General features: G+C 45.8%; 1 protein-coding gene across 2 annotated transcripts in view; it reads left to right on the top strand.

The window, feature by feature from the left end:
* Window positions 1-26,469, top strand: part of IPO7 (importin 7) — a 351,366-nt gene that overhangs the window by 8,487 nt on the left and 316,410 nt on the right. Inside the window, exon 2 of one of the 2 annotated variants that reach the window (XM_069223632.1) lies at window positions 20,930-21,011. The exons of the other annotated variant lie outside the window; for it this stretch is intronic. Coding sequence (XP_069079733.1) covers window positions 20,930-21,011 — 82 coding nt within the window. The remainder of the gene's footprint in view (window positions 1-20,929; window positions 21,012-26,469) is intronic. 2 annotated transcript variants of the gene reach the window in all.

Raw genomic sequence — 26,469 nt, 5'->3', positions numbered from 1 at the left:
TACGCCACTGCCCTCTACTCTGCACCACTTCTCTGTGCCACTTTACTTGCACACTGTACTGTACACCAGTTCTAAGGAAATGACTCCTTGGCATGGTTGCCCCCTGACTTTTTGCCTTTGCTGATGCTATGTTTACAATTGAAAGTGTGCTGAGGCCTGCTAACCAGGCCCCAGCACCAGTGTTCTTTCCCTAACCTGTACTTTTGTATCCACAATTGGCAGACCCTGGCATCCAGATAAGTCCCTTGTAACTGGTACTTCTAGTACCAAGGGCCCTGATGCCAAGGAAGGTCTCTAAGGGCTGCAGCATGTCTTATGCCACCCTGGAGACCTCTCACTCAGCACAGACACACTGCTTGCCAGCTTGTGTGTGCTAGTGAGGACAAAACGAGTAAGTCGACATGGCACTCCCCTCAGGGTGCCATGCCAGCCTCTCACTGCCTATGCAGTATAGGTAAGACACCCCTCTAGCAGGCCTTACAGCCCTAAGGCAGGGTGCACTATACCATAGGTGAGGGTACCAGTGCATGAGCATGGTACCCCTACAGTGTCTAAACAAAACCTTAGACATTGTAAGTGCAGGGTAGCCATAAGAGTATATGGTCTGGGAGTTTGTCAAACACGAACTCCACAGCACCATAATGGCTACACTGAAAACTGGGAAGTTTGGTATCAAACTTCTCAGCACAATAAATGCACACTGATGCCAGTGTACATTTTATTGCAAAATACACCCCAGAGGGCACCTTAGAGGTGCCCCCTGAAACCTAACCGACTATCTGTGTAGGCTGACTAGTTCCAGCAGCCTGCCACACTAGAGACATGTTGCTGGCCCCATGGGGAGAGTGCCTTTGTCCCTCTGAGGCCAGTAACAAAGCCTGCACTGGGTGGAGATGCTAACACCTCCCCCAGGCAGGAGCTGTAACACCTGGCGGTGAGCCTCAAAGGCTCACCCCTTTGTCACAGCACCGCAGGACACTCCAGCTAGTGGAGTTGCCCGCCCCCTCCGGCCCGGCCCCCACTTTTGGCGGCAAGGCCGGAGAAAATAATGAGAATAACAAGGAGGAGTCACTGGCCAGTCAGGACAGCCCCTAAGGTGTCCTGAGCTGAGGTGACTCTAACTTTTAGAAATCCTCCATCTTGCAGATGGAGGATTCCCCCAATAGGGTTAGGATTGTGACCCCCTCCCCTTGGGAGGAGACACAAGGAGGGTGTACCCACCCTCAGGGCTAGTAGCCATTGGCTACTAACCCCCCAGACCTAAACACGCCCTTAAATTTAGTATTTAAGGGCTCCCCTGAACCTAAGAATTTAGATTCCTGCAACTTACCTGAAGAAGGACTGCTGAGCTGAAAAACCCCTGCAGAGGAAGAACAGAAGACACCAACTGCTTTGGCTCCAGACTTACCGGCCTGTCTCCTGCCTTCCAAAGAACTCTGCTCCAGCGACGCCTTCCAAGGGACCAGCGACCTCTGACTCCTCTGAGGACTGCCCTGCTTCGAAAAAGACAAGAAACTCCCGAGGACAGCGGACCTGCTCCAAAAAGACTGCAACTTTGTTTCCAGAAGCAGCTTTAAAGAACCCTGCAACTCCCCGCAAGAAGCGTGAGACTTGCAACACTGCACCCGGCGACCCCGACTCGGCTGGTGGAGAACCAACACCTCAGGGAGGACCCCCGGACTACTCTACGACTGTGAGTACCAAAACCTGAGCCCCCACAGCGCCGCCTGCAGAGGGAATCCCGAGGCTTCCCCTGACCGCGACTCTCTGAAACCTAAGTCCCGACGCCTGGAAAAGACCCTGCACCCGCAGCCCCCAGGACCTGAAGGACCGGACTTTCACTGGAGAAGTGACCCCCAGGAGTCCCTCTCCCTTGCCCAAGTGGAGGTTTCCCCGAGGAACCCCCCCCTTGCCTGCCTGCAGCGCTGAAGAGATCCCTAGATCTCCCATAGACTAACACTACAAACCCGACGCTTGTTTCTACACTGCACCCGGCCGCCCCCGCGCTGCTGAGGGTGAAATTCCTGTGTGGGCTTGTGTCCCCCCCCGGTGCCCTACAAAACCCCCCTGGTCTGCCCTCCGAAGACGCGGGTACTTACCTGCAAGCAGACCGGAACCGGGGCACCCCCTTCTCTCCATTCTAGCCTATGTGTTTTGGGCACCACTTTGAACTCTGCACCTGACCGGCCCTGAGCTGCTGGTGTGGTGACTTTGGGGTTGCTCTGAACCCCCAACGGTGGGCTACCTTGGACCAAGAACTGAACCCTGTAAGTGTCTTACTTACCTGGTAAAACTAACAAAAACTTACCTCCCCCAGGAACTGTGAAAATTGCACTAAGTGTCCACTTTTAAAACAGCTATTTGTCAATAACTTGAAAAGTATACATGCAATTTTTATGATTTAAAGTTCCTAATGTACTTACCTGCAATACCTTTCAAACAAGCTATTACATGTTAAATTTGAACCTGTGGTTCTTAAAATAAACTAAGAAAAGATATTTTTCTATACAAAACCTATTGGCTGGATTTGTCTGAGTGTGTGTACCTCATTTATTGTCTATGTGTATGTACAACAAATGCTTAACACTACTCCTTGGATAAGCCTACTGCTCGACCACACTACCACAAAATAGAGCATTAGTATTATCTATTTTTACCACTATTTTACCTCTAAGGGGAACCCTTGGACTCTGTGCATGCTATTCCTTACTTTGAAATAGCACATACAGAGCCAACTTCCTACACCAGTCTACTCTGTACTACTGAATTCTATTCCACTGCACTCTGCCACTCTTCTCTGCATCACTCCACTGCACTCTACAGCAATATACTCAACTCTCTGACATGCGAGTCTAGTCTGCAATCCGTGCCACTGCACCATTCTACAATATTGCACTCCCTGCCTCTCTATATGCTACGCTTCTCTGCCCCTCGCCACTCCATGCAACTGCACTTTAAACCACTGAATTATACGCTAGTGCACTCTAAACTGCACTGTGCACCACTGGGCTCTGTCACTGCTCCTATGCCACTCTACCCCACTCCACACCACTATGCCACTAACTTTTATCCATGAACAGGAGCCACTCTGGTGTATAACGTGGCTAACACACAATGGCAAATCCAGTAACTTGCGTCGATGAGACCTATTGGCTTTGCCAATGTATGTTCGTAAATTGAGGTACTGAGGTCCCTAAAAGAACTGTGAAAGTGTAAATCCTTATTTTAAACATGCATTTGACCACTCGTCAGGAGTAGGTAGTAAGCACTGTATAAATACAATTACATCATAATATATGCTGCTACAAAATGTGCAAATACATTTCAGTTAAATTAAAAAAAATACAGATTTGAATACTAAACAGTTTATACCTAGTACTAACACTTTTTTTTTATAACACCATTAAAACTACACGCTCCACAGCTCACCTTGGAACACCATTACAGTACCCCTCTAAAAGAAAATATCTTTGCCGTCCGAAAGCTTCAAGTGACTCCTTTTGATTAAAGTCAATGCAGGTTTTCAAGCCCATTTGCAGATTTACCAGTTGCGCACATTTGCATTTCTGTAGGGAAGTAGACACCCTGGCAAAGCCTTTTATCAGTCTACACCTCCCTCCCTTAGAGCACAGGAGACTCCCAGCCTTTCAATCCTGCTGGGGAAACTGATCTGCCCATAATTTCCGTTCGTTTTCCTTTTGGTGAAAGGCTAAAATTACGGACAAATGCTGTCTGTTAAGCCTTTCATCACTGACAACGGACGGCAGGGTGAAATTATGGACAGTCCGTGAAATTTACGGACGGGTGGTCACGTGATGTGGCCACAATCCTAAAATGTGTTGTCGCATTGGTCGTTCCCCTCCGCCCCCCAACAACTAACACGCAGACACCAGCTACGTCTTATATTATACACGCTACTGTAAAAATTAACATTTTTATAAGCTTCCAACAAATTAAACGGTCAGTATATCACAAGTGTTTTCAAGTCCCTGGACTCATTTTTCCTTGTGCTAGTTGAAATACTTTACACTTGTAGGAAGTTGGCTCTGTATGTGCTATTTCAAAGTAAGGAATAGCATGCAGGGAGTCCAAGGGTTCCCCTTAGAGGTAAAATAGTGGTAAAAAGAGATAATACTAATGCTCTATTTTGTGGTAGTGTGGTCGAGCAGTAGGCTTATCCAAGGAGTAGTGTTAAGCATTTGTTGTACATACACACAGGCAATAAATGAGCAACACACACTCCGAGACAAATCCAGCCAATAGGTTTTGTTATAGAAAAATATCTTTTCTTAGTTTATTTTAAGAACCACAGGTTCAAATTTTACATGTAATATCTCATTTGAAAGGTATTGCAGGTAAGTACTCTAGGAACTTTGAATCATTACTTTAGCATGTATACTTTTTACATAAAACACAATAAGCTGTTTTAAAAGTGGACACTTAGTGCAATTTTCACAGTTCCTGGGGGAGGTAAGTTATTGTTAATTTTCACAGGTAAGTAAGTCACTTACAGGTTTTAGTTTTTGGTCCAAGGTAGCCCACCGTTGGGGGGGTTCAGAGCAACCCCAAAGTTATCACACCAGCAGCTCAGGGCCGGTCAGGTGCAAAGGTCAAAGAGGTGCCCAAAACACATAGGCTATAATGGAGAGAAGGGGGTGCCCTGGTTCCAGTCTGCCAGCAGGTAAGTACCCGCGTCTTCGGAGGGCAGACCAGGGGGGTTTTGTAGGGCACCGGGGGGGACACAAGTCCACTCAGAAAGTACACCCTCAGCAGCGCGGGGGCGGCCGGGTGCAGTGTGCATACAAGCGTCGGGTTTCCTTTAGTTTTCAATGGGAGACCAAGGGGTCTCTTCAGCGATGCAGGGGGGGGGGGGCTCCTCGGGGTAGCCACCACCTGGGCAAGGGAAGAGGGCCTCCTGGGGTTACTCCTGCACAGAAGTTCTGTTTCTTTAGTGGCTGGGGGCTGCGGGTGCAGGGTCTTTTCCAGCCGTCGGGAAATGGAGTTCAGACAGTCGCGGTCAGGGGTAGCCTGGGGATTCCCTCTGCAGGCGTCGCTGTGGGGGCTCAGGGGGACAACTTTGGTTACTCAGTCGTAGAGTCGCCGGAGGGTCCTCCCTGAGTTGGTTGTTCTTCACCAGTCGAGTGGGGGTCGCCGGGTGCAGTGTTGCAAGTCTCACGCTTCTTGCGGGGAGTTGCAGGGGTCTTTAAATCTGCTCCTTGTAACAAAGTTGCAGTTCTCTTGGAGCAGTGCCGCTGTCCTCAGGAGTTTCTAGTCTTTCTTGAAGCTGGGCAGTCCTCAGAGGATTCAGAGGTCGCTGGTCCCTTGGAAAGCGTCGCTGGAGCAGGTTTCTTTGGAAGGCAGGAGACAGGCCGGTAAGTCTGGAGCCAAAGCAGTTGGTGTCTTCTGTTCTTCCTCTGCAGGGGTTTTTCAGCTCAGCAGTCCTTCTTCTTCAGGTAAGTTGCAGGAATCTAAATTCTTAGGTTCAGGGGAGCCCTTAAATACTAAATTTAAGGGCGTGTTTAGGTCTGGGGGGTTAGTAGCCAATGGCTACTAGCCCTGAGGGTGGGTACACCCTCTTTGTGCCTCCTCCCAAGGGGAGGGGGTCACATCCCTAATCCTATTGGGGGAATCCTCCATCTGCAAGATAGAGGATTTCTAAAAGTTAGTCACTTCAGCTCAGGACACCTTAGGGGCTGTCCGGACTGGCCAGTGACTCCTCCTTGTTGTTTTCTTTGTTTCCTCCAGCCTTGCCGCCAAAAGTGGGGGCCGTGGCCGGAGGGGGCGGGCAACTCCACTAAGCTGGAGTGTCCTGCGGTGCTGTGACAAAGGGGTGAGCCTTTGAGCCTTTGAGGCTCACCGCCAGGTGTTACAGCTCCTGCCTGGGGGAGGTGTTCGCATCTCCACCCAGTGCAGGCTTTGTTACTGGCCTCAGAGTGACAAAGGCACTCTCCCCATGGGGGCAGCAACATGTCTCTAGTGTGGCAGGCTGCGGGAACCAGTCAGCCTACACAGATAGTCGGTTAGGTTTCAGGGGGCACCTCTAAGGTGCCCTCTGTGGTGTATTTTACAATAAAATGTACACTGGCATCAGTGTGCATTTATTGTGCTGAGAAGTTTGATACCAAACTTCCCAGTTTTCAGTGTAGCCATTATGGTGCTGTGGAGTTTGTGTTTGACAGACTCCCAGACCATATACTCTTATGGCTACCCTGCACTTACAATGTCTAAGGTTTTGCTTAGACACTGTAGGGGCACAGTGCTCATGCACTGGTGCCCTCACCTATGGTATAGTGCACCCTGCCTTAGGGCTGTAAGGCCTGCTAGAGGGGTGTCTTACCTATACTGCATGGGCAGTGAGAGGCTGGCATGGCACCCTGAGGGGAGTGCCATGTCGACTTACTCATTTTGTTCTCACTAGCACACACAAGCTGGTAAGCAGTGTGTCTGTGCTGAGTGAGGGGTCTCTAGGGTGGCATAAGACATGCTGCAGCCCTTAGAGACCTTCCCTGGCATCTTTAGGGGTACCAGTTACAAGGGACTTATCTGGGTGCCAGGGTGTGCCAATTGTGGAATCAAAAGTACAGGTTAGGGAAAGAACACTGGTGCTGGGGCCTGGTTAGCTGGCCTCAGCACACTTTCAATTCAAAACATAGCATCAGCAAAGGCAAAAATTCAGGGGGTAACCATGCCAAGGAGGCATTTCCTTACAACACTGTATTAGGCCCTTTTGTTTCTTAGACCACACCCTCTTTCGGTTGACATTTCATCCTGTTGTGGTATAGCATGATTGAAGAGATGTAGTAGTACGGATTTAAAAAAAAATAAAAAAAATTGATCAGTTTGGTACCTAGTGTAGCTTTTGATAAAACTTCTTCTTTGTTTTTTTTTTTTTGGGGGGGGGGGGGGGGGGGGGCTTCTGTTGGGGTGGGTGGGAGTGTGGTCTCTACGGTCCTAAACGTCTGGTGGGTAATGTCTGTTGCAAGGGAGTAAATCTGGTTTTATGGTAGTGGTTGCTAAACTTTTTTTTCTTCACTTGCCATCCACGTGCCCCCGATTCGGGCACATGGAGTAGTTTTGCTTCCTGCATTGTATCACCATAACAGCTTGTGTGAAATTACCATATAGTTTTCGCAACACACACTTTGCCACCTAAAGCCTGATCACAAGTGTTTGTTGGAAAATTTTGAGTTTTGCAGTTTGTAATATATAAAACGGAGTAATAGTGTTATCAGTTTCCAAGGTGTTACACTAGTGTAAGCAGTAAATTCAGATACTGTGATGGTGGAGTGTAGGTACTGAGTGACTGAAACCATTAACTTAGGTTGGGCTTCTTACTTTGAATGGTACTCACTTACTGGGTTGGCTATCTATAAAAACCTCATGAATTTTTGTTGCTGGTAGATTTATTCCTGTTGTTGTACAGTAATCATTACTACTTACTCAGAAGATGACCATCACAAGAGAAAACAATCCTCTTCCCATACTTTGGTTTTCAACAAAAGCTGCAAGCTAAACTCACTCTAGTGATCTGTAAGCATGACTATGTCAATAGCCTGTGCTCCCTGTTTAATCATGCACAAACTAAATTAAACTACAACACTGCAGCAAGACTACTTATCTGCCTTCACTGTAGAGGACGCAGTCCTGTAAAAATGCAACTGGCTACCTCCAGCTAGCCAATGTTCAAAGCTGCTAAAGGCTATGAGCTGATGAGGCTGATTGCTCGCAGCAAGTTAGATACAGGGTGTGACTGGATTCCACGCGCACCAGGTGTTAAAAATGAAATATTTCCTTTACAATACTAAAAAAAAAAAAGCCACTGGGTAAAAACCTTGTACTAAAAACTATTACTCTGGCTCAATATTTGTGCCAAACTACTGAACCTGTGGTAGCACTGTATATATAAATATATATTTTCATGTAACGTAGCAGTTGCCACTAGGTAGTTATGATTAGGTCTGTTTTTCCATTGACGGAGTGTTCCTTGGTTTGCTGATAACGTTGGCCCCACTTGACGTACTTTCCAAAACAAATGTTCATCCACCTCTGCTAACTTCTGGAAGGTTCTGGGGTGCTCAGTCGAGCAGGTGTCAAGAAAAAAGGCGAGTGACCCAGAACATAAAACATCCATGCATATTCCATAGTTTAATGGACTTCTTGAAGACTGGTTTTTACTAAAAACTGCTGAACGGACTTAAACCAAACTCAACAGGAAGCTAGATGCAATTTGTGATTCAGTGTAAATCCGTTGTATAGTTTTTGAGAAATTAAGGATGAAAAAATTATATATTTTGGCTGCTGGGCTTGCGAGAGTTCTGTGAGCCTCCTACAAAATCAAGACTGAAGCCTCGTGATTGGTCAAGAGGCATTTTTTTTTTTTTTTTCTTTCCTTGAACCTTCACTCTTGTGAGCCTCACACAAGTCCCACAAGCTAATCGATTGGCTGGGTGTTGGAATGTTAGAAGTTAAATGGAGGCCATTACTGTTTACTGAGGAAAAATTGGAGGTGCAAAAGGGCATGCTATCCTCTTAGATTTAGAGAAGAGTTGTTCAAGGTAGGACTACAGTGAAGTTTATAAATGTGTATTTTTACCTTATTTCTGTGATCTCGCTGGACTCTAATGGGTTCATGAATAGTAAAAAGCAAGAGTTCACAATACACTGTACTAGTAGAGATGCATGTTGTAGCCCTTTTTATTGAAGGTGAAGTGTGTAAGAGGAGTAGTGTGGTGAAGTATATTTATTTTGTTATTCTCTTGACTCGCAGGATTGTACAAAATAGTGGGGTGTAGGAAAAAGTATGTCTCAATACAGAGGGTTGTGTTTGCACAACCTCGCACACCCAATCACAGAGCTATTATGCTTTAAACATGGTCTGAATATTTTTGCTCGTGAGACTCGCAAGAGCTGGACAAATGAGGAGGAGTTTGTGTGCTTCCTCTTTTCCGAAAGCCACATTGGGTGTATGTATTCAAAAACAAATTATCAATGTTGCAATAGGGTGGTTCTGAGTCTGTGTTTTATAGAGTGTAATGTTAAGTTACACACGGAAGTACATGTATTTCTTGATAAGCAAGATCCTAGTCCCTTCTGCAGTGAAGTGCACATCATCTCTCCTTTAGACTACTGGCATGTAAAACTGGGTGTTATTTTGTGTGTGTATATAGCCCATGCCATGGTCCCAAAGAAATGCTGAGATTGTTTTATTGACATGCTTCCGGGATTTCTCAATCTTGAGACAAAACCTTTTTTGATCTCTGCCATTGACATATATTAGACTATACAAAGAGTTTGAGGAAAGACATCAGTTGTGAAAAGGTCTCCTACATTTGGATTTCAGGCATAACACATGTGATGGTGCACTGTGGTGGCAATGTCCTAGGCACAGTCATCTTATCTAGGTGCTCAAATCCAAAAGCCCTCAACTATTGGTAACAGATGATGCAACTGCAGACCTGTGGCCAAAATGTTATATCCAAGTTTGGAAACACAATATTGTCAATACCTCAGTTAATGACCTGTGTTCTAGCCCAGTGGATGAAGCTGTGTCCCAAAATCCAGAGGCAAACCATGGTGTTTTATGGATAGCTTGGTCCTAAAAGGAGGGTTACGCAGAATGAGTAAAATTCAGGAGTTATATGGAGGTATGAGGACAGAAAAAAATGAGGGTGACAAAATTATAAATGTAATTAGTGATTTAAAAAAATAAAAGTAAGTTAGGTTGTGACCAGCGTCTGTATTGTGCACTGTTACTTGATAAACAGTATGAGCTCTATTGGTTGACTTTCAATTTTGGTATGATCTTGCGAGTTTCGCAAAAGCATAATTCTAAAAGTAACTAAATATTGCACCATGTTTTATATGCTACTCTATTATTATAGATTAGCATTAAATAATTTATTTAAAAAAACAACATAGAAATTCACAAAAAAAAACCAAGGGTAAAGTAATGATATAGTTGGGTGAATTGCTGACGTTAACATTTTTAACTAAAAAAAAGAAATTCAGCGGTTCTAGTTGGCAGCACTAACTAGAACTTGTACCCAGCTACGCACTACTTAGAACCTCAAATGGCATCATTGATGGTATCACCCAAACTTCAGTTTTAAACATTGCTGTTTAAATAGAGGCCCATACAGCAAGTACAAAATGGCTCAGGAGAAAATCACCCATTACTACTGCCAACACAGATACAACTTGCTTGGATGTTTGAAAACAAGCCTTATATGCAACATTGAGCCTATTGAATACACTAAAGGTAGCACAGATTAAATTAACAAACTACCACAAATATACAAGAATCTCAAATTAACTGCAGTGCTCAATATTTTTGCAGTTGTTGACGTCACTTCAAAAATCAATCCCCTATGTACAGCTTTTATCTGTATAAACCCTTGACACTTGCCGAACTTATGTTGAAAAATGAAGTTGAAGAGCTGAAAGATACTGTAAACAGTTTCTCTGTGGAGATACTTTACTCTGTAGCACACTGTTTACAGACCATGAAACTGATGAGAAATGCACCACCGAATATTAAAGTTCAACTAAGAACAGTGTACACCTTGCAACAACTGTGCAACAAATTGCAAAAAATAACCACATTCTGAGGTGATAACCTACTACCTGCACACTTTGCACTGAGGGGAATATCTACAGATAGTTCATTTATTCCAGCAAAATTAGCATACATGCATATCTTGGTTCCTAGTACAGTCTTCTATCTTAAGTATACATTATCATGCTGACAAGATTCTTTGTAATAACTCAGGGCATCTTACAAAATCTTTCTTCTGTGACATCATAAATGATGTCCTAGAACCTGTCATGAGTGATCATTTGTGAGATCATAAGCTGTGCATGACGGGGGTGCAAGTTATAATTAGTACTGCTAACTATAACTCCTGAATTTCTTGTTTTTACTTTATTTATTTTTGTTTTTGGTTCAAAATGTTAACGTCGGTGAGCTTAACCTCCCTAATGTTTAACTTTTTTTCCCCGTCTCTTCTCTGTGATAAAGGTGTGTGTGTGTGTGTGTGTGTGTGTGTGTGTATATGTATGTGTATATATATATATTTTTCTCACTGTCACCAAAGGTTACAAGGGCATTATAGTTAGGCTTGCATTTTAAATGTACAAAAACATAGAAATTCACCTGTTATCTCAAGTAACTATAACTCACGCCCCCTGCCATTCAGGTTTTATGAATAATTTTTACAACAAATGCTAGTGCTATTATCAGTGATGTTGTTAAAAAAAAAAAAAAAAAAAAAAAAAAAATGCCATGAGGGCTATAATATCTGGGGTAGTTAGCAGTGCATGGCGAGGATGTACGTTAGTTACTTGAAATAACTAGCTATAACGGGTGAATTGCTACAGTTCTGTACGTTTAAAATGTGAGCTTAAGTATAACATCCTTTTTTTTTTGTTTGTTTTATTTCTAACGAATTTCCCCTTTTTTTTCTTTTTTTTCATAAAGTAATTTTGATTACTGTACGTAAATCCAGCCACTGCCATGCACAGCCTTTGTCTGTGTGCAGCTGGGGTTGACTGCAGGGCTAGGCCCTGCGGCCAAGTCCTATAACCATCCAGCTGTGCGCAGTGTGCTTTAATGAAGGGCATGGCCTGTGGCCAAGCCCTGCAGCCAATCCCCTATAACCACCCAATACTGACAGTGTGTCATTGAGAGAGAGAGCGATTTAGAGAAAGATTTGGCAGAAGAATTGAGTTTTTTTTTTTTTTTGGTAGGTTTTGATGAAGGAAGTACTTAGAAGATGAGATTTCTGGACTAAAAGAAAAATGTTTTTGTCAATTAAAGAGATCACTTTTCAGTATGGAACTTAAATATCAATAGTTGAAAAGAAACTAAAGCTGGAAGTGATACAGACTTGCCTAGACTGGAACCCTTAACCTTCAGTGTGCATGTTTGAGATCTTAACCACTAGGCCAGAGGTGACCCCTTACTGTGCAATGTCAAGACTTAGCTATGACATTCAAATAACCGATTTTGAGGGGGAAAACTTCATTGTTCCATCACTAGGCATGTTTAACAGTCAAAACACTTAAAAATAAACCGGCACAGTGTCATGAGATACTAGGGTTTGAATCTTCAACCTGCTGACAGTCCAAGAACTTTACCATTAAGCCAGAAATGACTCTGGTTTACTGTCCATCAAAACTTAAGTATAACATTCTAGCCAAACATCTTGCTAGAGTGACACTTTGAAGTAATTCATGGAGTGACCTTTACAATTAGAACCTCTCTTCCATCCCATTATGAGATGGAAGAGTGAGTGACAGGGACCACGGGGGAAGACTCAAAGCCCTATGGTCCTAGCTGGCTTCCCGCAGGGGCCAGCATTGCTCCCACAAGCAGGGAGTTGCTTTAATTAGCAGGGAAACCGATAACCTCAGCTTTCTGCAAGTAGGAGCTTCTTAACAGCCCCCGCTCGCAGAAAGCATAGTATTTGCTCAGACTTGGTGGGAGCTGTCAAAGCCTGTGCACCTTTATTAAAACCAGCACGGGAGCCTGCACAGTGTTATTTATTTTATCCAGAGCACATGACAAAGGTTTTTTTAATTTCTAAAAAGCTTTTTTTTTGCCAACACCATAGACTGTGGTCAACCCAAACCCCCACCTCCTTCCCCCCCCCCCCTTTTTTTTTGTTTGTTTGACTCAGCTTAAGCATAGTGCCAAGATGGCTGCCAACACTTCCTGGATGAAGTATTGGCAGCCAATCAGAGCTCGGCATTTCCTTGCACAAGCTTATCGTTCACAAATTCTTTGTGCCTCTAGATATCTAAATTTTTTTCTTTTAGTATCTCAAACTACTGAACGGATTTATACCAAATAACAAAAAGCACTTTCTGGGCCAAGAGCTACAGTTGTGCCAAATTTGGAGTAATTCCATCGCTTTGCAGATCACCCCAAAACTTCCCATGTAGGACAAGATTCGCGGGAACACTTTTTTGGCGAACGGCATCAAAGAGGTGAACCCAAAAACTTTCAGTGGAAAAGTGGTCCTTAGTATAACTACCTACCGGGAGACTGCCAGTAGGATATAGATATATTCATATATTTCTTATGCTACTGAACGGATTTACACTAAAACCCAAAAAGTATGTTTTCTTCGTAATGATCTAGCTTTGTGAGAAATTTGGCATCACTTTGTTCAGCCATTTTGGCTGTAGTGCTATTACATTTTTCTGTGGGGCAAACACATTTGGGACTTCCCCTTTGTTTGTGTTTGGACGGACCACCCAGAAACGTTTTGTGGAGCAGTGGAGTTGGCTTAATATTTTTTTGTGAAAAGGTTTGTTAAACTGCGCCAAAGTTACTGAATGAATATGCCTTAAAGCCAGCTGCTGTCAGTAGACATCTTGGTGCTCAGCAGCAGACAGAATGGAAAAAATTATCTAACAAGACAGCACAACTGGGGGGAGAAAGGGCGGGAGCAAGGTTTTAAGCTTTTCGTCTTGAATGTTGATCTATTGTGCAAAGCCTGAATAAAGAGGGGTAGAGCATGCCAGTCCAGTGACTAGGTAGAACAAAAAATGGCCTCTCGGACACACGCACCTCACTAAAGGAACCACAAGCCTTAACTGATGATGCTGCTGCAACATTAAGATTCCACCTAGTGCTGCTAAATCAGGCCATTTTGATGAAAAGCGCCAACGTGAGCAGCAAACATTTTAAAAACTGCCAATGCCACATTTAGATAACTGCTGCAACAGTATCTGGTGTGAAACCATGTTGAAAGCAGCAGATAGATCCAATAAGATCAATACAGCTGCACACCTTTTTGATCTAAGCTCAGATTGACAAATTTAGCTACTACCAGCAGCGCCAATTCAGTGCTGTAACAAGATCTAAATCAGACTGAGTCATGTAGAAGATTAGTGTCTGAAACTGGTTGAGCTGATAATTCACTGTCTTTTCTAAATTGTTAGAAAAGGCTGGGGGCAAAGAGATAGGTTTGTGGTTAGAAAAGACCTGGTGATCTGTTTGCTTCTTTGGAGGTGCACCACATAAGCATGTTTCCAGAGATTTACGCTAACCACCGGCAGTTGTTCAACAAAGCTTTAACAATGGGATTTGTAGGAAGTTGGCTCTGTATGTGCTATTTCAAAGTAAGGAATAGCATGCACAGTGTCCAAGGGTTCCCCTTAGATGTAAGATAGTGGCAAAAAGAGATAATACTAATCCTCTATTTCGTGGTAGTGTGGTCGAGCAGTAGGCTTATCCAAGGAGTAGTGTTAAGCATTTGTTGTACATACACACAGGTAATAAATGAGGAACACACTCCGAGACAATTCCTGCCAATAGGTTTTTGTATAGAAAAATATATTTTCTTAGTTTATTTTAAGAACCACAGGTTCAAATTCTACATGTAATATCTCATTTGAAAGGTATTGCAGGTAAGTACTTTAGGAACTTTGAATAATTACAGTAGCATATATACTTTTTACATAAAACACAAATAGCTGTTTTAAAAGTGGACACAGTGCAATTTTCACAGTTCCTGGGGGAGGTAAAGTATTGTTAGTTTTTGCAGGTAAGTAACCCACCTACAGGGTTCAGTTTTGGGTCCAAGGTAGCCCACCGTTGGGGGTTCAGAGCAACCCCAAAGTTACCACACCAGCAGCTCAGGGCCTGTCAGGTGCAGAGGTCAAAGAGGTGTCCAAAACACATAGGCTTCAATGGAGAGAAGGGGGTGCCCCGGTTCCAGTCTGCCAGCAGGTAAGTACCCGCGTCTTCGGAGGGCAGACCAGGTGGGTTTTGTAGGGCACCGGGGTGGGGGGGTGGGGGGGGGGGGGGGGGAACAAGTCCACACAAAAAGTACACCCTCAGCAGCGCGGGGGCGGCCGGGTGCAGTGTGAAAACAAGCGTCGGGTTTCCAATGGGAGTCAATGGGAGACCAAGGGGTCTCTTCAGCGGTGCAGGCAGGCAAGTGGGGGGCTCCTCTGGGTAGCCACCACCTGGGCAAGGGAGAGGGCCTCCTGGGGGGTCACTCCTGCACTGAAGTTCCGTTCCTTCAGGTGCTGGGGGCTGCGGGTGCAGGGTCTTTTCCAGCCGTCGGGATTTTAGAGTCAGGCAGTCGCGGTCAGGGGATTCCCTCTGCAGGTGTCGCTGTGGGGGCTCAGGGGGGACAACTTTGGTTACTCATGGTCTCGGAGTCGCCGGAGGGTCCTCCCTGAGGTGTTGGTTCTCCACCAGTCGAGTCAGGGTCGCCAGGTGCAGTGTTGCAAGTCTCGCGCTTCTTGCGGGGATTTGCAGGGGTCTTTAAATCTGCTCCTTCGAAACAAAGTTGCAGTCTTTTTGGAGTTGGGCCGCTGTCCTCGGGAGTTTCTTGTCTTTCTTGAAGCAGGGCAGTCCTCTGAGGATTCAGAGGTCGCTGGTCCTTTGGAAAGCGTCGCTGGAGCAGGTTTCTTTGGAAGGCAGGAGACAGGCCGGTAGGACTGGGGCCAAAACAGTTGGTGTCTTCTGTTCTTCCTCTGCAGGGGTTTTTCAGCTCAGCAGTCCTCTTCTTGTAGTTTCAGGAATCTAACTTCTTAGGTTCAGGGGAGCCCTTAAATACTAATTTTAAAGGCGTGTTTAGGTCTGGGGGGGTTAGTAGCCAATGGCTACTAGCCCTGAAGGTGGGTACACCCTCTTTGTGCCTCCTCCCAAGGGGAGGGGGTCACATCCCTAATCCTATTGGGGAATCCTCCATCTGCAAGATGGAGGATTTCTAAAAGTTAGTCACCTCAGCTCAGGACACCTTAGGGGCTGTCCTGACTGGCCAGTGACTCCTCCTTGTTGTTCTCATTATTTCCTCCGGCCTTGCTGCCAAAAGTGGGGGCCGTGGCCGGAGGGGGCGGGCAACTCCACTAGCTGGAGTGTCCTGCGGTGCTGGAACAAAGGGGTGAGCCTTTGAGGCTCACCGCCGGGTGTTACAGCTCCTGCCTGGGGGAGGTGTTAGCATCGCCACCCAGTGCAGGCTTTGTTACTGGCCTCAGAGTGACAAAGGCACTCTCCCCATGTGGCCAGCAACATGTCTCGGTTGTGGCAGGCTGCTGGAACCAGTCAGCCTACACAGATAGTCTGTCAGGGGGCACCTCTAAGGTGCCCTCTGGGGTGTATTTTACAACAATGTACACTGGCATCAGTGTGCATTTATTGTGCTGAGAAGTTTGATACCAAACTTCCCAGTTTTCAGTGTAGCCATTATGGTGCTGTGGAGTCCGTGTTGGACAGACTCCCAGACCATATACTCTTATGGCTACCCTGCACTTACAATGTCTAAGGTTTTGCTTAGACACTGTAGGGGCACAGTACTCATGCACTGGTGCCCTCACCTATGGTATAGTGCACCCTGCCTTAGGGCTGTAAGGCCTAATAGAGGGGTGACTTATCTATACTACATAGGCAGTGTGAGGTTGGCATGGCACCCTGAGGGGAGTGCCTTGTCGACTTACTCGTTTTGTTCTCACTAGCACACACAAGCTGGTAAGCAGTGTGTCTGTGCTGAGTAAGGCCACCCCAGGGTGGCATAAGATATGCTGCAGCCCTTAGAGACCTTCCCTGGCATCAGGGCCCTTGGTACCAGGGGTACCAGTTACAAGGGGCTTACCTGGATGCCAGGGTGTGCCAATTGTGGAATCAAAAGTACAGGTTTAGGGAAAGAACACTGGTGCTGGGGCCTGGTTAGCAGGCCTCAGCACACTTTCAATTCAAAACATAGCATCAGCAAAGGCAAAAAGTCAGGGGGTAACCATGCCAAGGAGGCATTTCCTTACAGGATTCATATGCCTGACCTTGGATAAAATGACCAGGAACTGATGGGTAGTCAGATCAGCAATTCAATACGGCTTGCACAGAGACATCTAAAGAGATACTCAAAAGTAAGAGTGGCCTAAGGAGCTGGGCAATGTAGTTATCAACAGGCACGGCAAAGGCTCATATCCTGAAACACGGCATAGATCTTTTTCATTTTATTTTGAAAATAGAGTAGAATATTCTCACAGCTCTGAACCCAAGCTTTTGGAGACAGAAATGTTTGAACACTTTTTAAAAATCTCTTTAGAGGTATTGGAAGCAGTGGCAATTTGAGTGGAAAAATATGGAGGCTTACGAATAGCTACATGGTTATCTCCAAGAGCCTGATAATGAATGGCTTTCTCGTTGGCACCATAACTTTCCTCCACTGACGTTCCAATTTCTTGCAGCTGGATTTAATCGAGACGAGAGCCAGAGTAGACCACTGGGCTAAAGGACAAGACCTGGCTGGTGTTATACTTATAACTGGGGAAATTGAATCCAATTCTGTGGTTAGACAGTTGCTGACAAAGAGTATCCCGATCTGAAACTAAGTTTAGTTACAGAGCAAGGATGGGTAAATTGGATTCCAAATTGGCTTCACTAGCTTTATGCCAAGGATGAGAGTTAAACAATCTAGGAAGAGGCTTAGAGGTTTTCCTGAGAGGAGTGAACCTCCATGGAATGAGGTAGTGATCATGTAAGGAAATGCCTCCTTGGCATGGTTACCCCCTGACTTTTTGCCTTTGCTGATGCTATGTTTTGAATTGAAAGTGTGCTGAGGCCTGCTAACCAGGCCCCAGCACCAGTGTTCTTTCCCTAACCTGTACTTTTGTATCCACAATTGGCACACCCTGGCATCCAGGTAAGTCCCTTGTAACTGGTACCCCAAGTACCAAGGGCCCTGATGCCAGGGAAGGTCTCTAAGGGCTGCAGCATATCTTATGCCACCCTGGGGACCCCTCACTCAGCACAGACACACTGCTTGCCAGCTTGTGTGTGCTGATGAGAACAAAACGAGTAAGTCGACATGTCACTCCCCTCAGGGTGCCATGCCAACCTCACACTGCCCATGCAGTATAGATAAGTCACCCCTCTAGTAGGCCTTACAGCCCTAAGGCAGGGTGCACTATACCATAGGTGAGGGCACCAGTGCATGAGCACTGTGCCCCTACAGTGTCTAGGCCAAACCTTAGACATTGTAAGTGCAGGGTAGCCATAATAGTATATAGTCTGGGAGTCTGTCAAACACGGACTCCACAGCACCATAATGGCTACACTGAAAACTGGGAAGTTTGGTATCAAACTTCTCAGCACAATAAATGCACACTGATGCCAGTGTACATTTTATTGTAAAATACACCCCAGAGGGCACCTTTGAGGTGCCCCCTGAAACCTTAACCGACTATCTGTGTAGGCTGACTGGTTCCAGCAGCCTGCCACAACCGAGACATGTTGCTGGCCCCATGGGGAGAGTGCCTTTGTCACTCTGAGGCCAGTAACAAAGCCTGCACTGGGTGGAGATGCTAACACCTCCCCCAGGCAGGAGCTGTCACACCTGGCGGTGAGCCTCAAAGGCCCACCCCTTTGTGCCAGCACCGCAGGACACTCCAGCTAGTGCAGTTGCCCGCCCCCTCCGGCCACGGCCCCCACTTTTGGAGGCAAGGCCGGAGGAAATAATGAGAATAACGAGGAGGAGTCACTGGCCAGTCAGGACAGCCCCTAAGGTGTCCTGAGCTGAAGTGACTCTAACTTTTAGAAATCCTCCATCTTGCAGATTGAGGATTCCCCAATAGGATTAGGGATGTGACCCCCCCTCCCCTTGGGAGGAGGCACGAAGAGGGTGTACCCACCCTCAGGGCTAGTAGCCATTGGCTACTGACCCCCCCAGACCTAAACACGCCCTTAAATTTAGTATTTAAGGGCTCCCCTGAACCGAAGAAGTTAGATTCCTGAAACTACAAGAAGAAGACTGCTGAGCTGAAAAATCCCTGCAGAGGAAGAACAGAAGACACCAACTGCTTTGGCCCCAGTCCTACCGGCCTGTCTCCTGCCTTCCAAAGAACCCTGCTCCAGCGACTCTTTCCAAGGGACCAGCGACCTCTGAATCCTCGGAGGACTGCCCTGCTTCAAGAAAGACACTCCCGAGGACAGCGGCACTGCTCCAAAAGAACTGCAACTTTGTTTCAAGGAGCAGACTTAAAGACCCCTGCAACTCCCCGCAAGAAGCGTGAGACTTGCAACACTGCACCCGGCGACCCCGACTCGACTGGTGGAGAACCAACACCTCAGGGAGGACCCTCCGGCGACTCCGAGACCGTGAGTAACCAAAGTTGTCCCCCCTGAGCCCCCACAGCGACGCCTGCAGAGGGAATCCCGAGGCTCCCCCTGACCGGGACTGCCTGAAACTCCATTTCCCGACAGCTGGAAAAGACCCTACACCCGCAGCCCCCAGCACCTAAAGGAACGGAACTCCTGTGCAGGAGTGACCCCCAGGAGGCCCTCTCCCTTGCCCAGGTGGTGGCTACCCCGAGGAGCCCCCCCCCCCCTTGCCTGCCTGCGACGCTGAAGAGATCCCCTGATCTCTCATTGAAATCTACAGAGAACCCGACGCTTGTTTGCACACTGCACCCGGCTGCCCCCGCGCTGCTGAGGGTGTACTTTTTGTGCTGACTTGTGTCCCCCCCGGTGCCCTACAAAACCCCCCTGGTCTGCCCTCCGAAGACGCGGGTACTTACCTGCTGGCAGACCGGAACCGGGGCACCCCCTTCTCTCCATTGAAGCCTATGTGTTTTGGGCACCTCTTTGACCTCTGCACCTGACCGGCCCTGAGCTGCTGGTGTGGTAACTTTGGGGTTGCTCTGAACCCCCAACGGTGGGCTACCTTGGACCCAAACCTGAGACTCGTAAGTGATTTACTTACCTGACAAAACTAACAAACTTACCTCCCCCAGGAACTGTGAAAATTGCACTGTGTCCACTGTTAAAACAGCTTATTGTGTTTTATGTAAAAAGTATACATGCTAATGTAATGATTCAAAGTTCCTAAAGTACTTACCTGCAATACCTTTCAAATGAGATATTACATGTAGAATTTGAACCTATGGTTCTTAAAATAAACTAAGAAAATATATTTTTCTATAACAAAACCTATTGGCTGGATTTGTCTCTGAGTGTGTGTTCCTCATTTATTGCCTGTGTGTATGTACAACAAATGCTTAACACTACTCCTTGGATAAGCCTACTGCTCGACCACACTACCACAAAATAGAGCATTAGTATTATCTCTTTTTGCCACTATCTTACCTCTAAGGGGAACCCTTGGACTCTGTGCATACTATTCCTTACTTTGAAATAGTGCATACAGAGCCAACTTCCTACAGATCAGATCAAGTAAAAGGCCTAGAATTGCTGGAATGAGGTTTGGGGGCTAAGTTCAGAATGTAGGTGAATAATAAAGTCACCTAAAACAATGAATTTGGCAAATTGGACACTACAAAGTACAATTTCATCCAAAAGAGAATTAAAAATAACTAAGCATGGTTGGGACAGTGATAAACTTAGGCACCAGATGAAAAATTAGCAGCATTTTTAGAAGGGAAAAAAGCACCCACCCAGAGGGTGGACTTCAAAATTAAGAATGTTTTGCAGACATACTTAGCAAAAGATAATCACAATGCTACCCCTGTTACTTTCCTGTTTGACTATTTGCTGTATACAAAAAGTAGGAGGGACTGCTGATGCAATAGCAGCGTGTGAGGTATCAGAGCCTGGTTTCAGTGAGGAAAACAGCATCCCGAATCGACAAAATAAAATCTTAGATATTTAATGCATGCTTGGGAAGGGTTTAAACAGGCCTTACCTTTTTGTTCGCTAATGTGGCCGGGTTTGCCCTACATTGTATCTCTGCTTTTAAATAGTTCCCTATTAGAAAGGAGGGTGAAACTCCTGAAGGGAGATGAAATATAACAAGTTGTCTGTTGGGTATATTCGGTTTGGTTTCAACTGGTTTCTGGAAAGTGGCACTGACTATGTTATGTTTAGAGTATGTCATCCTGTTTTCTTATACCGTGTTAACTCCTACGTCTGCATTGATATGTACATATACATTTTTTTTTTTTTTTTTTTTTCCAGGCTCAAAAGTCTGTCAACTTTGGCTCCACTTTGCTTCAGATCACCATGTCGGAGCAACTGGATTTGCCAGTGAGACAGGCAGGCAAGTATGAAGTGATCCTTATTTTGCTTATTTTCATTTATTTTCCACAACCAAGGTTTTATTTCTTTAAGATCCTCCTAAATTACATCTGGTTTAACATTGCATTCGTAACCACCTTATGCAAGATTACCTGCTGTGATCATCTTAGTGCAGGATTGTCAGCAGTAATAATATCAAGATTTTAGTCTATTAATAGGAAGTCCAAGTGCTACATATCAGCTTTAAATGTTTTTTAAAAGTAAGGGTTCTGAAAATACATGCATTTTCATCTCAAATATAAATTTTTCGTCTTTGGAGATTCATTCAACCAAGCAAAAATTCCTTTTATTTTAGTAGTATGGGCTCCATACAGGAGAGCTACTCGCAGGTCGTGGTGAACTACCAGTAACTTGCAAGCTACTCAACGGAGAAGCCTGTTTTAAACTATTTCCTTTATATACCAATAAACTTCTTGCATGTTTGGCTGAGTACATATGAATTTTCTAATGCGGAAAGTCCTTAACAATTCCTGCGTTGATGTTAAAACCTTCTCATGGCATGTGTTTGGTATTGGATTTTTTAATTTTATTTTTTATTACTAATTAGATTTCCAGCATGGATTCTCCATAGTTGTCTAGCTTAAGTTTGTTAAATAGTAGGCACTCTACCCCCAATAGGACTCTTAGCATTGCAGCCTTTCACTAAACTTTACACATGCGCATTTTCCCCCACTCAATTACAGAACTTGCCTGCATAACTAGGCCCTTCCCACTGCCTCATATTCATCCTAACTAGTCCAACACAACTTACTGTTGAAGGTCTCTCCCAAGTAGCCCTAACTGCCACTGCTTTTATCGTGCATATTGTTTCCACTTGAATACTATGTAGATGGTGTCTTAAATATCTGCAGAAGTATATATCCTAGCCACTGGTGGCTGAAGCCATTGGTTATGGGGCGCATAGACCATGCTAGTATTGAATGTACATAGCTAAAAGAGTACATTAGTGGTTGGCTTTACTGGAACTCGGATGAATAGCTAAAGGTCCTATTAAAAAAAGTTTGTATGTATTGTAATAGTATTTATATAGCGCTTACTACCCCTTACGAGGCGTCGAAGTGCTTTTCGGTGAGTAGTACGCTACTCGGGAACCCAACAAGAATTAGTGATGGATTAGTATCGGGAAATATGAGTACAGTTTTAGTATTATGAGTTAATTTGAGCCGCGGATATGAGAGCTTGTTAGTTAGATTGACTGGAGTAACGGAGGGGTGGAGGAGGAAAGAAATCCAGAAGTGTTAATTGGGAGTATATCATTCATTTATTCAACCCAAAGGCTTGGGATGAGTAAAGGGAGATGGAGGAGGGAAGAGTCTGTGGAAGGGTAAGGGAGAGCATAGTAGCAGGGTGAGATAAATGAGGGAGAATTTAGTAGGGTTGTGTGGGAGGTCACGGTAGTAGAGTGAGATTTGGTGAGTTAGATGTGGAAGCGGAAGGAAGAGCTTAGGCAGTGTTATTTAGGAGATGAAAGTAGTAGAAAGGATTTGGGATGAGTCAGAGTGGGAAAGGAGTATAGTTTGATAGAGACCTAATAGTATAACAACCCACCCAGGAGCCATGCAATGACCCAAGAACATGCCAAGCACAGAAACAACATATACACATACATCCAGTGCACATTAACAATCTTTAACCTCAGAGGACTCTGTTCTGAGATCAAAATGCCATCTTTTAGCATATCAGCCCAAAACTGACAAACTTGTCAAACCCTGAGATTCCACTACTTAACAGGCTCTTACCACACACTATAAATAGCATACATAGAAAGTTATCTGAAACTGCCATAAAAGAACTCTGTGGAATCCTATTGTGAGCTGGACAAGTGTTGACTCAACTATTCACGACTCTTGGCATGGTAAAAGGTCCCAACAATGGGTATTTCAGAAACTGATCTACCTCAAGCTGGAAGAAGAATCAGGGGATCATCATCAGTTGGCCATCTGTCGGTTGTACTACAATTTTTCACAACACCTGACAGTCTAGAAGTCAGCACGGACCTCTGAACGTATACAGGTTTTTCAGAGAGGTCAATTAGAAGAACAGACAACCGGGTAAGCGCCAGCATTGCCCATGAATTGTGCAGCAGCATTGTTGAGACATGCCAGTTGTAAGGAAATGCCTCCTTGGCATGGTTGCCCCCTGACTTTTTGCCTTTGCTGATGCTATGTTTACAATTGAAAGTGTGCTGAGGCCTGCTAACCAGGCCCCAGCACCAGTGTTCTTTCCCTAACCTGTACTTTTGTATCCACAATTGGCAGACCCTGGCATCCAGATAAGTCCCTTGTAACTGGTACTTCTAGTACCAAGGGCCCTGATGCCAAGGAAGGTCTCTAAGGGCTGCAGCATGTCTTATGCCACCCTGGAGACCTCTCACTCAGCACAGACACACTGCTTGCCAGCTTGTGTGTGCTAGTGAGGACAAAACGAGTAAGTCGACATGGCACTCCCCTCAGGGTGCCATGCCAGCCTCTCACTGCCTATGCAGTATAGGTAAGACACCCCTCTAGCAGGCCTTACAGCCCTAAGGCAGGGTGCACTATACCATAGGTGAGGGTACCAGTGCATGAGCATGGTACCCCTACAGTGTCTAAACAAAACCTTAGACATTGTAAGTGCAGGGTAGCCATAAGAGTATATGGTCTGGGAGTCTGTCAAACACGAACTCCACAGCACCATAATGGCTACACTGAAAACTGGGAAGTTTGGTATCAAACTTCTCAGCACAATAAATGCACACTGATGCCAGTGTACATTTTATTGTAAAATACACCCCGGAGGACACCTTAGAGGTGCCCCCTGAAACTTAACCGACTGTCTGTGTAGGCTGACTAGTTCCAGCAGCCTGCCACACCAGAGACATGTTGCTGGCCCCATGGGGAGAGTGCCTTTGTCACTCTGAGGCCAGTAACAAAGCCTGCACTGGTTGTAGATGCTAACACCTCCCCCAGGCAGGAGCTGTGACACCTGGCGGTGAGCCTCAAAGGCTCACCCCTTTGTCACAGCCCAGCAGGGCACTCCAGCTTAGTGGAGTTGCCCGCCCCCTCCGGCCACGGCCCCCACTTTTGGCGGCAAGGCTGGAGGGAACAAAGAAAGCAACAAGGAGGAGTCACTGGCCAGTCAGGACAGCCCCTAAGGTGTCCTGAGCTGAAGTGACTCTAACTTTTAGAAATCCTCCATCTTGCAGATGGAGGATTCCCCCAATAGGGTTAGGATTGTGACCCCCTCCCCTTGGGAGGAGGCACAAAGAGGGTGTACCCACCCTCAGGGCTAGTAGCCATTGGCTACTAACCCCCCAGACCTAAACACGCCCTTAAATTTAGTATTTAAGGGCTACCCTGAACCCTAGAAAATTAGATTCCTGCAACTACAAGAAGGACTGCCTAGCTGAAAAACCCCTGCAGAGGAAGACCAGAAGACGACAACTGCCTTGGCTCCAGAAACTCACCGGCCTGTCTCCTGCCTTCCAAAGATCCTGCTCCAGCGACGCCTTCCAAAGGGACCAGCGACCTCGACATCCTCTGAGGACTGCCCCTGCTTCGAAAAGACAAGAAACTCCCGAGGACAGCGGACCTGCTCCAAGAAAAGCTGCAACTTTGTTTCCAGCAGCTTTAAAGAACCCTGCAAGCTCCCCGCAAGAAGCGTGAGACTTGCAACACTGCACCCGGCGACCCCGACCCGGCTGGTGGCGATCCAACACCTCAGGAGGGACCCCAGGACTACTCTAAGACTGTGAGTACAAAAACCTGTCCCCCCTGAGCCCCCACAGCGCCGCCTGCAGAGGGAATCCTGAGGCTTCCCCTGACCGCGAGTCTCTGAATCCTAAGTCCCGACACCTGGGAGAGACCCTGCACCCGCAGCCCCCAGGACCTGAAGGACCGGACTTTCACTGGAGGAGTGACCCCCAGGAGTCCCTCTCCCTTGACCAAGTGGAGGTTTCCCCGAGGAACCCCCCCCTTGCCTGCCTGCAGCGCTGAAGAGATCCCTAGATCTCCCATTGACTTCCATTACAAACCCGACGCTTGTTTCTACACTGCACCCGGCCGCCCCCGCGCTGCTGAGGGTGAAATTTCTGTGTGGGCTTGTGTCCCCCCCGGTGCCCTACAAAACCCCCCTGGTCTGCCCTCCGAAGACGCGGGTACTTACCTGCAAGCAGACCGGAACCGGGGCACCCCCTTCTCTCCATTCTAGCCTATGCGTTTTGGGCACCACTTTGAACTCTGCACCTGACCGGCCCTGAGCTGCTGGTGTGGTAACTTTGGGGTTGCTCTGAACCCCCAACGGTGGGCTACCTTGGACCAAGAACTGAACCCTGTAAGTGTCTTACTTACCTGGTAAAACTAACAAAAACTTACCTCCCCCAGGAACTGTGAAAATTGCACTAAGTGTCCACTTTTAAAGTAGCTATTTGTGAATAACTTGAAAAGTATACATGCAATTGAAATGATTCAAAGTTCCTAATGTACTTACCTGCAATACCTTTCAAACAAGATATTACATGTTAAATTTGAACCTGTGGTTCTTAAAATAAACTAAGAAAAGATATTTTTCTATAACAAAACCTATTGGCTGGATTTGTCTGAGTGTGTGTACCTCATTTATTGTCTGTCTATGTACAACAAATGCTTAACACTACTCCTTGGATAAGCCTACTGCTCGACCACACTACCACAAAATAGAGCATTAGTATTATCTCTTTTTACCACTATCTTACCTCTAAGGGGAACCCTTGGACTCTGTGCATGCTATTCCTTACTTTGAAATAGCACATTCAGAGCCAACTTCCTACACCAGTACTGTCCATTATAAGTGCAGATGTGAAGTTTCATTATAGTCTAGTTAAAACAGCACTGTTAAGAAGTACCCCCACAGTCAAAGAAAGAATATTACAAATCAATAAAGCCTTCTCTGGGTCAGCGACGACAATAAGGATCTAAGGGCCTGATATATCAGAGAGCTTCACCCATTCTCTGTCTAGAGGGAATTGTGTTTATGCATAAGTGCAAATTGCCCTTTGTGACCAAGAACAGCCCCGTGATACATCTCCTTTAGTGTGGATGAATTATATAGCATGAAAAGCCAAATTATGCGATGTTTAGCACATTTGTGCCAATATTGCTTCACTGTTATGTAATTTGTTCAGCACTATTGGGGCTAACGGTTAACTTAATTATTAAAAGTTTAACACTCAACTACAGCATTTAGCAATTGAAAGATGTAGGAAGTTGGCTCTGTATGTACTATTTCAAAGTAAGAAATAGCATGCACAGAGTCCAAGGGTTCCCCTTAAAGGTAAGATAGTGGCAAAAAGAGAATTCTAATGCTCTATTTTGTGGTAGTGTGGTCGAGCAGTAGGCTTATCAGAGGGTAGTGTTAAGCATTTGTTGTACACACACAGGCAATAAATGAGGGGTGTATGTGTG

The sequence above is a fragment of the Pleurodeles waltl genome, chromosome 3_1 (assembly GCF_031143425.1).
Source record: "Pleurodeles waltl isolate 20211129_DDA chromosome 3_1, aPleWal1.hap1.20221129, whole genome shotgun sequence".
In the NCBI taxonomy this organism is placed as follows: domain Eukaryota; kingdom Metazoa; phylum Chordata; class Amphibia; order Caudata; family Salamandridae; genus Pleurodeles; species Pleurodeles waltl.
Note: the sequence above shows the minus strand (reverse complement) of the source record. Positions and strands in the feature narration are given on the sequence as shown.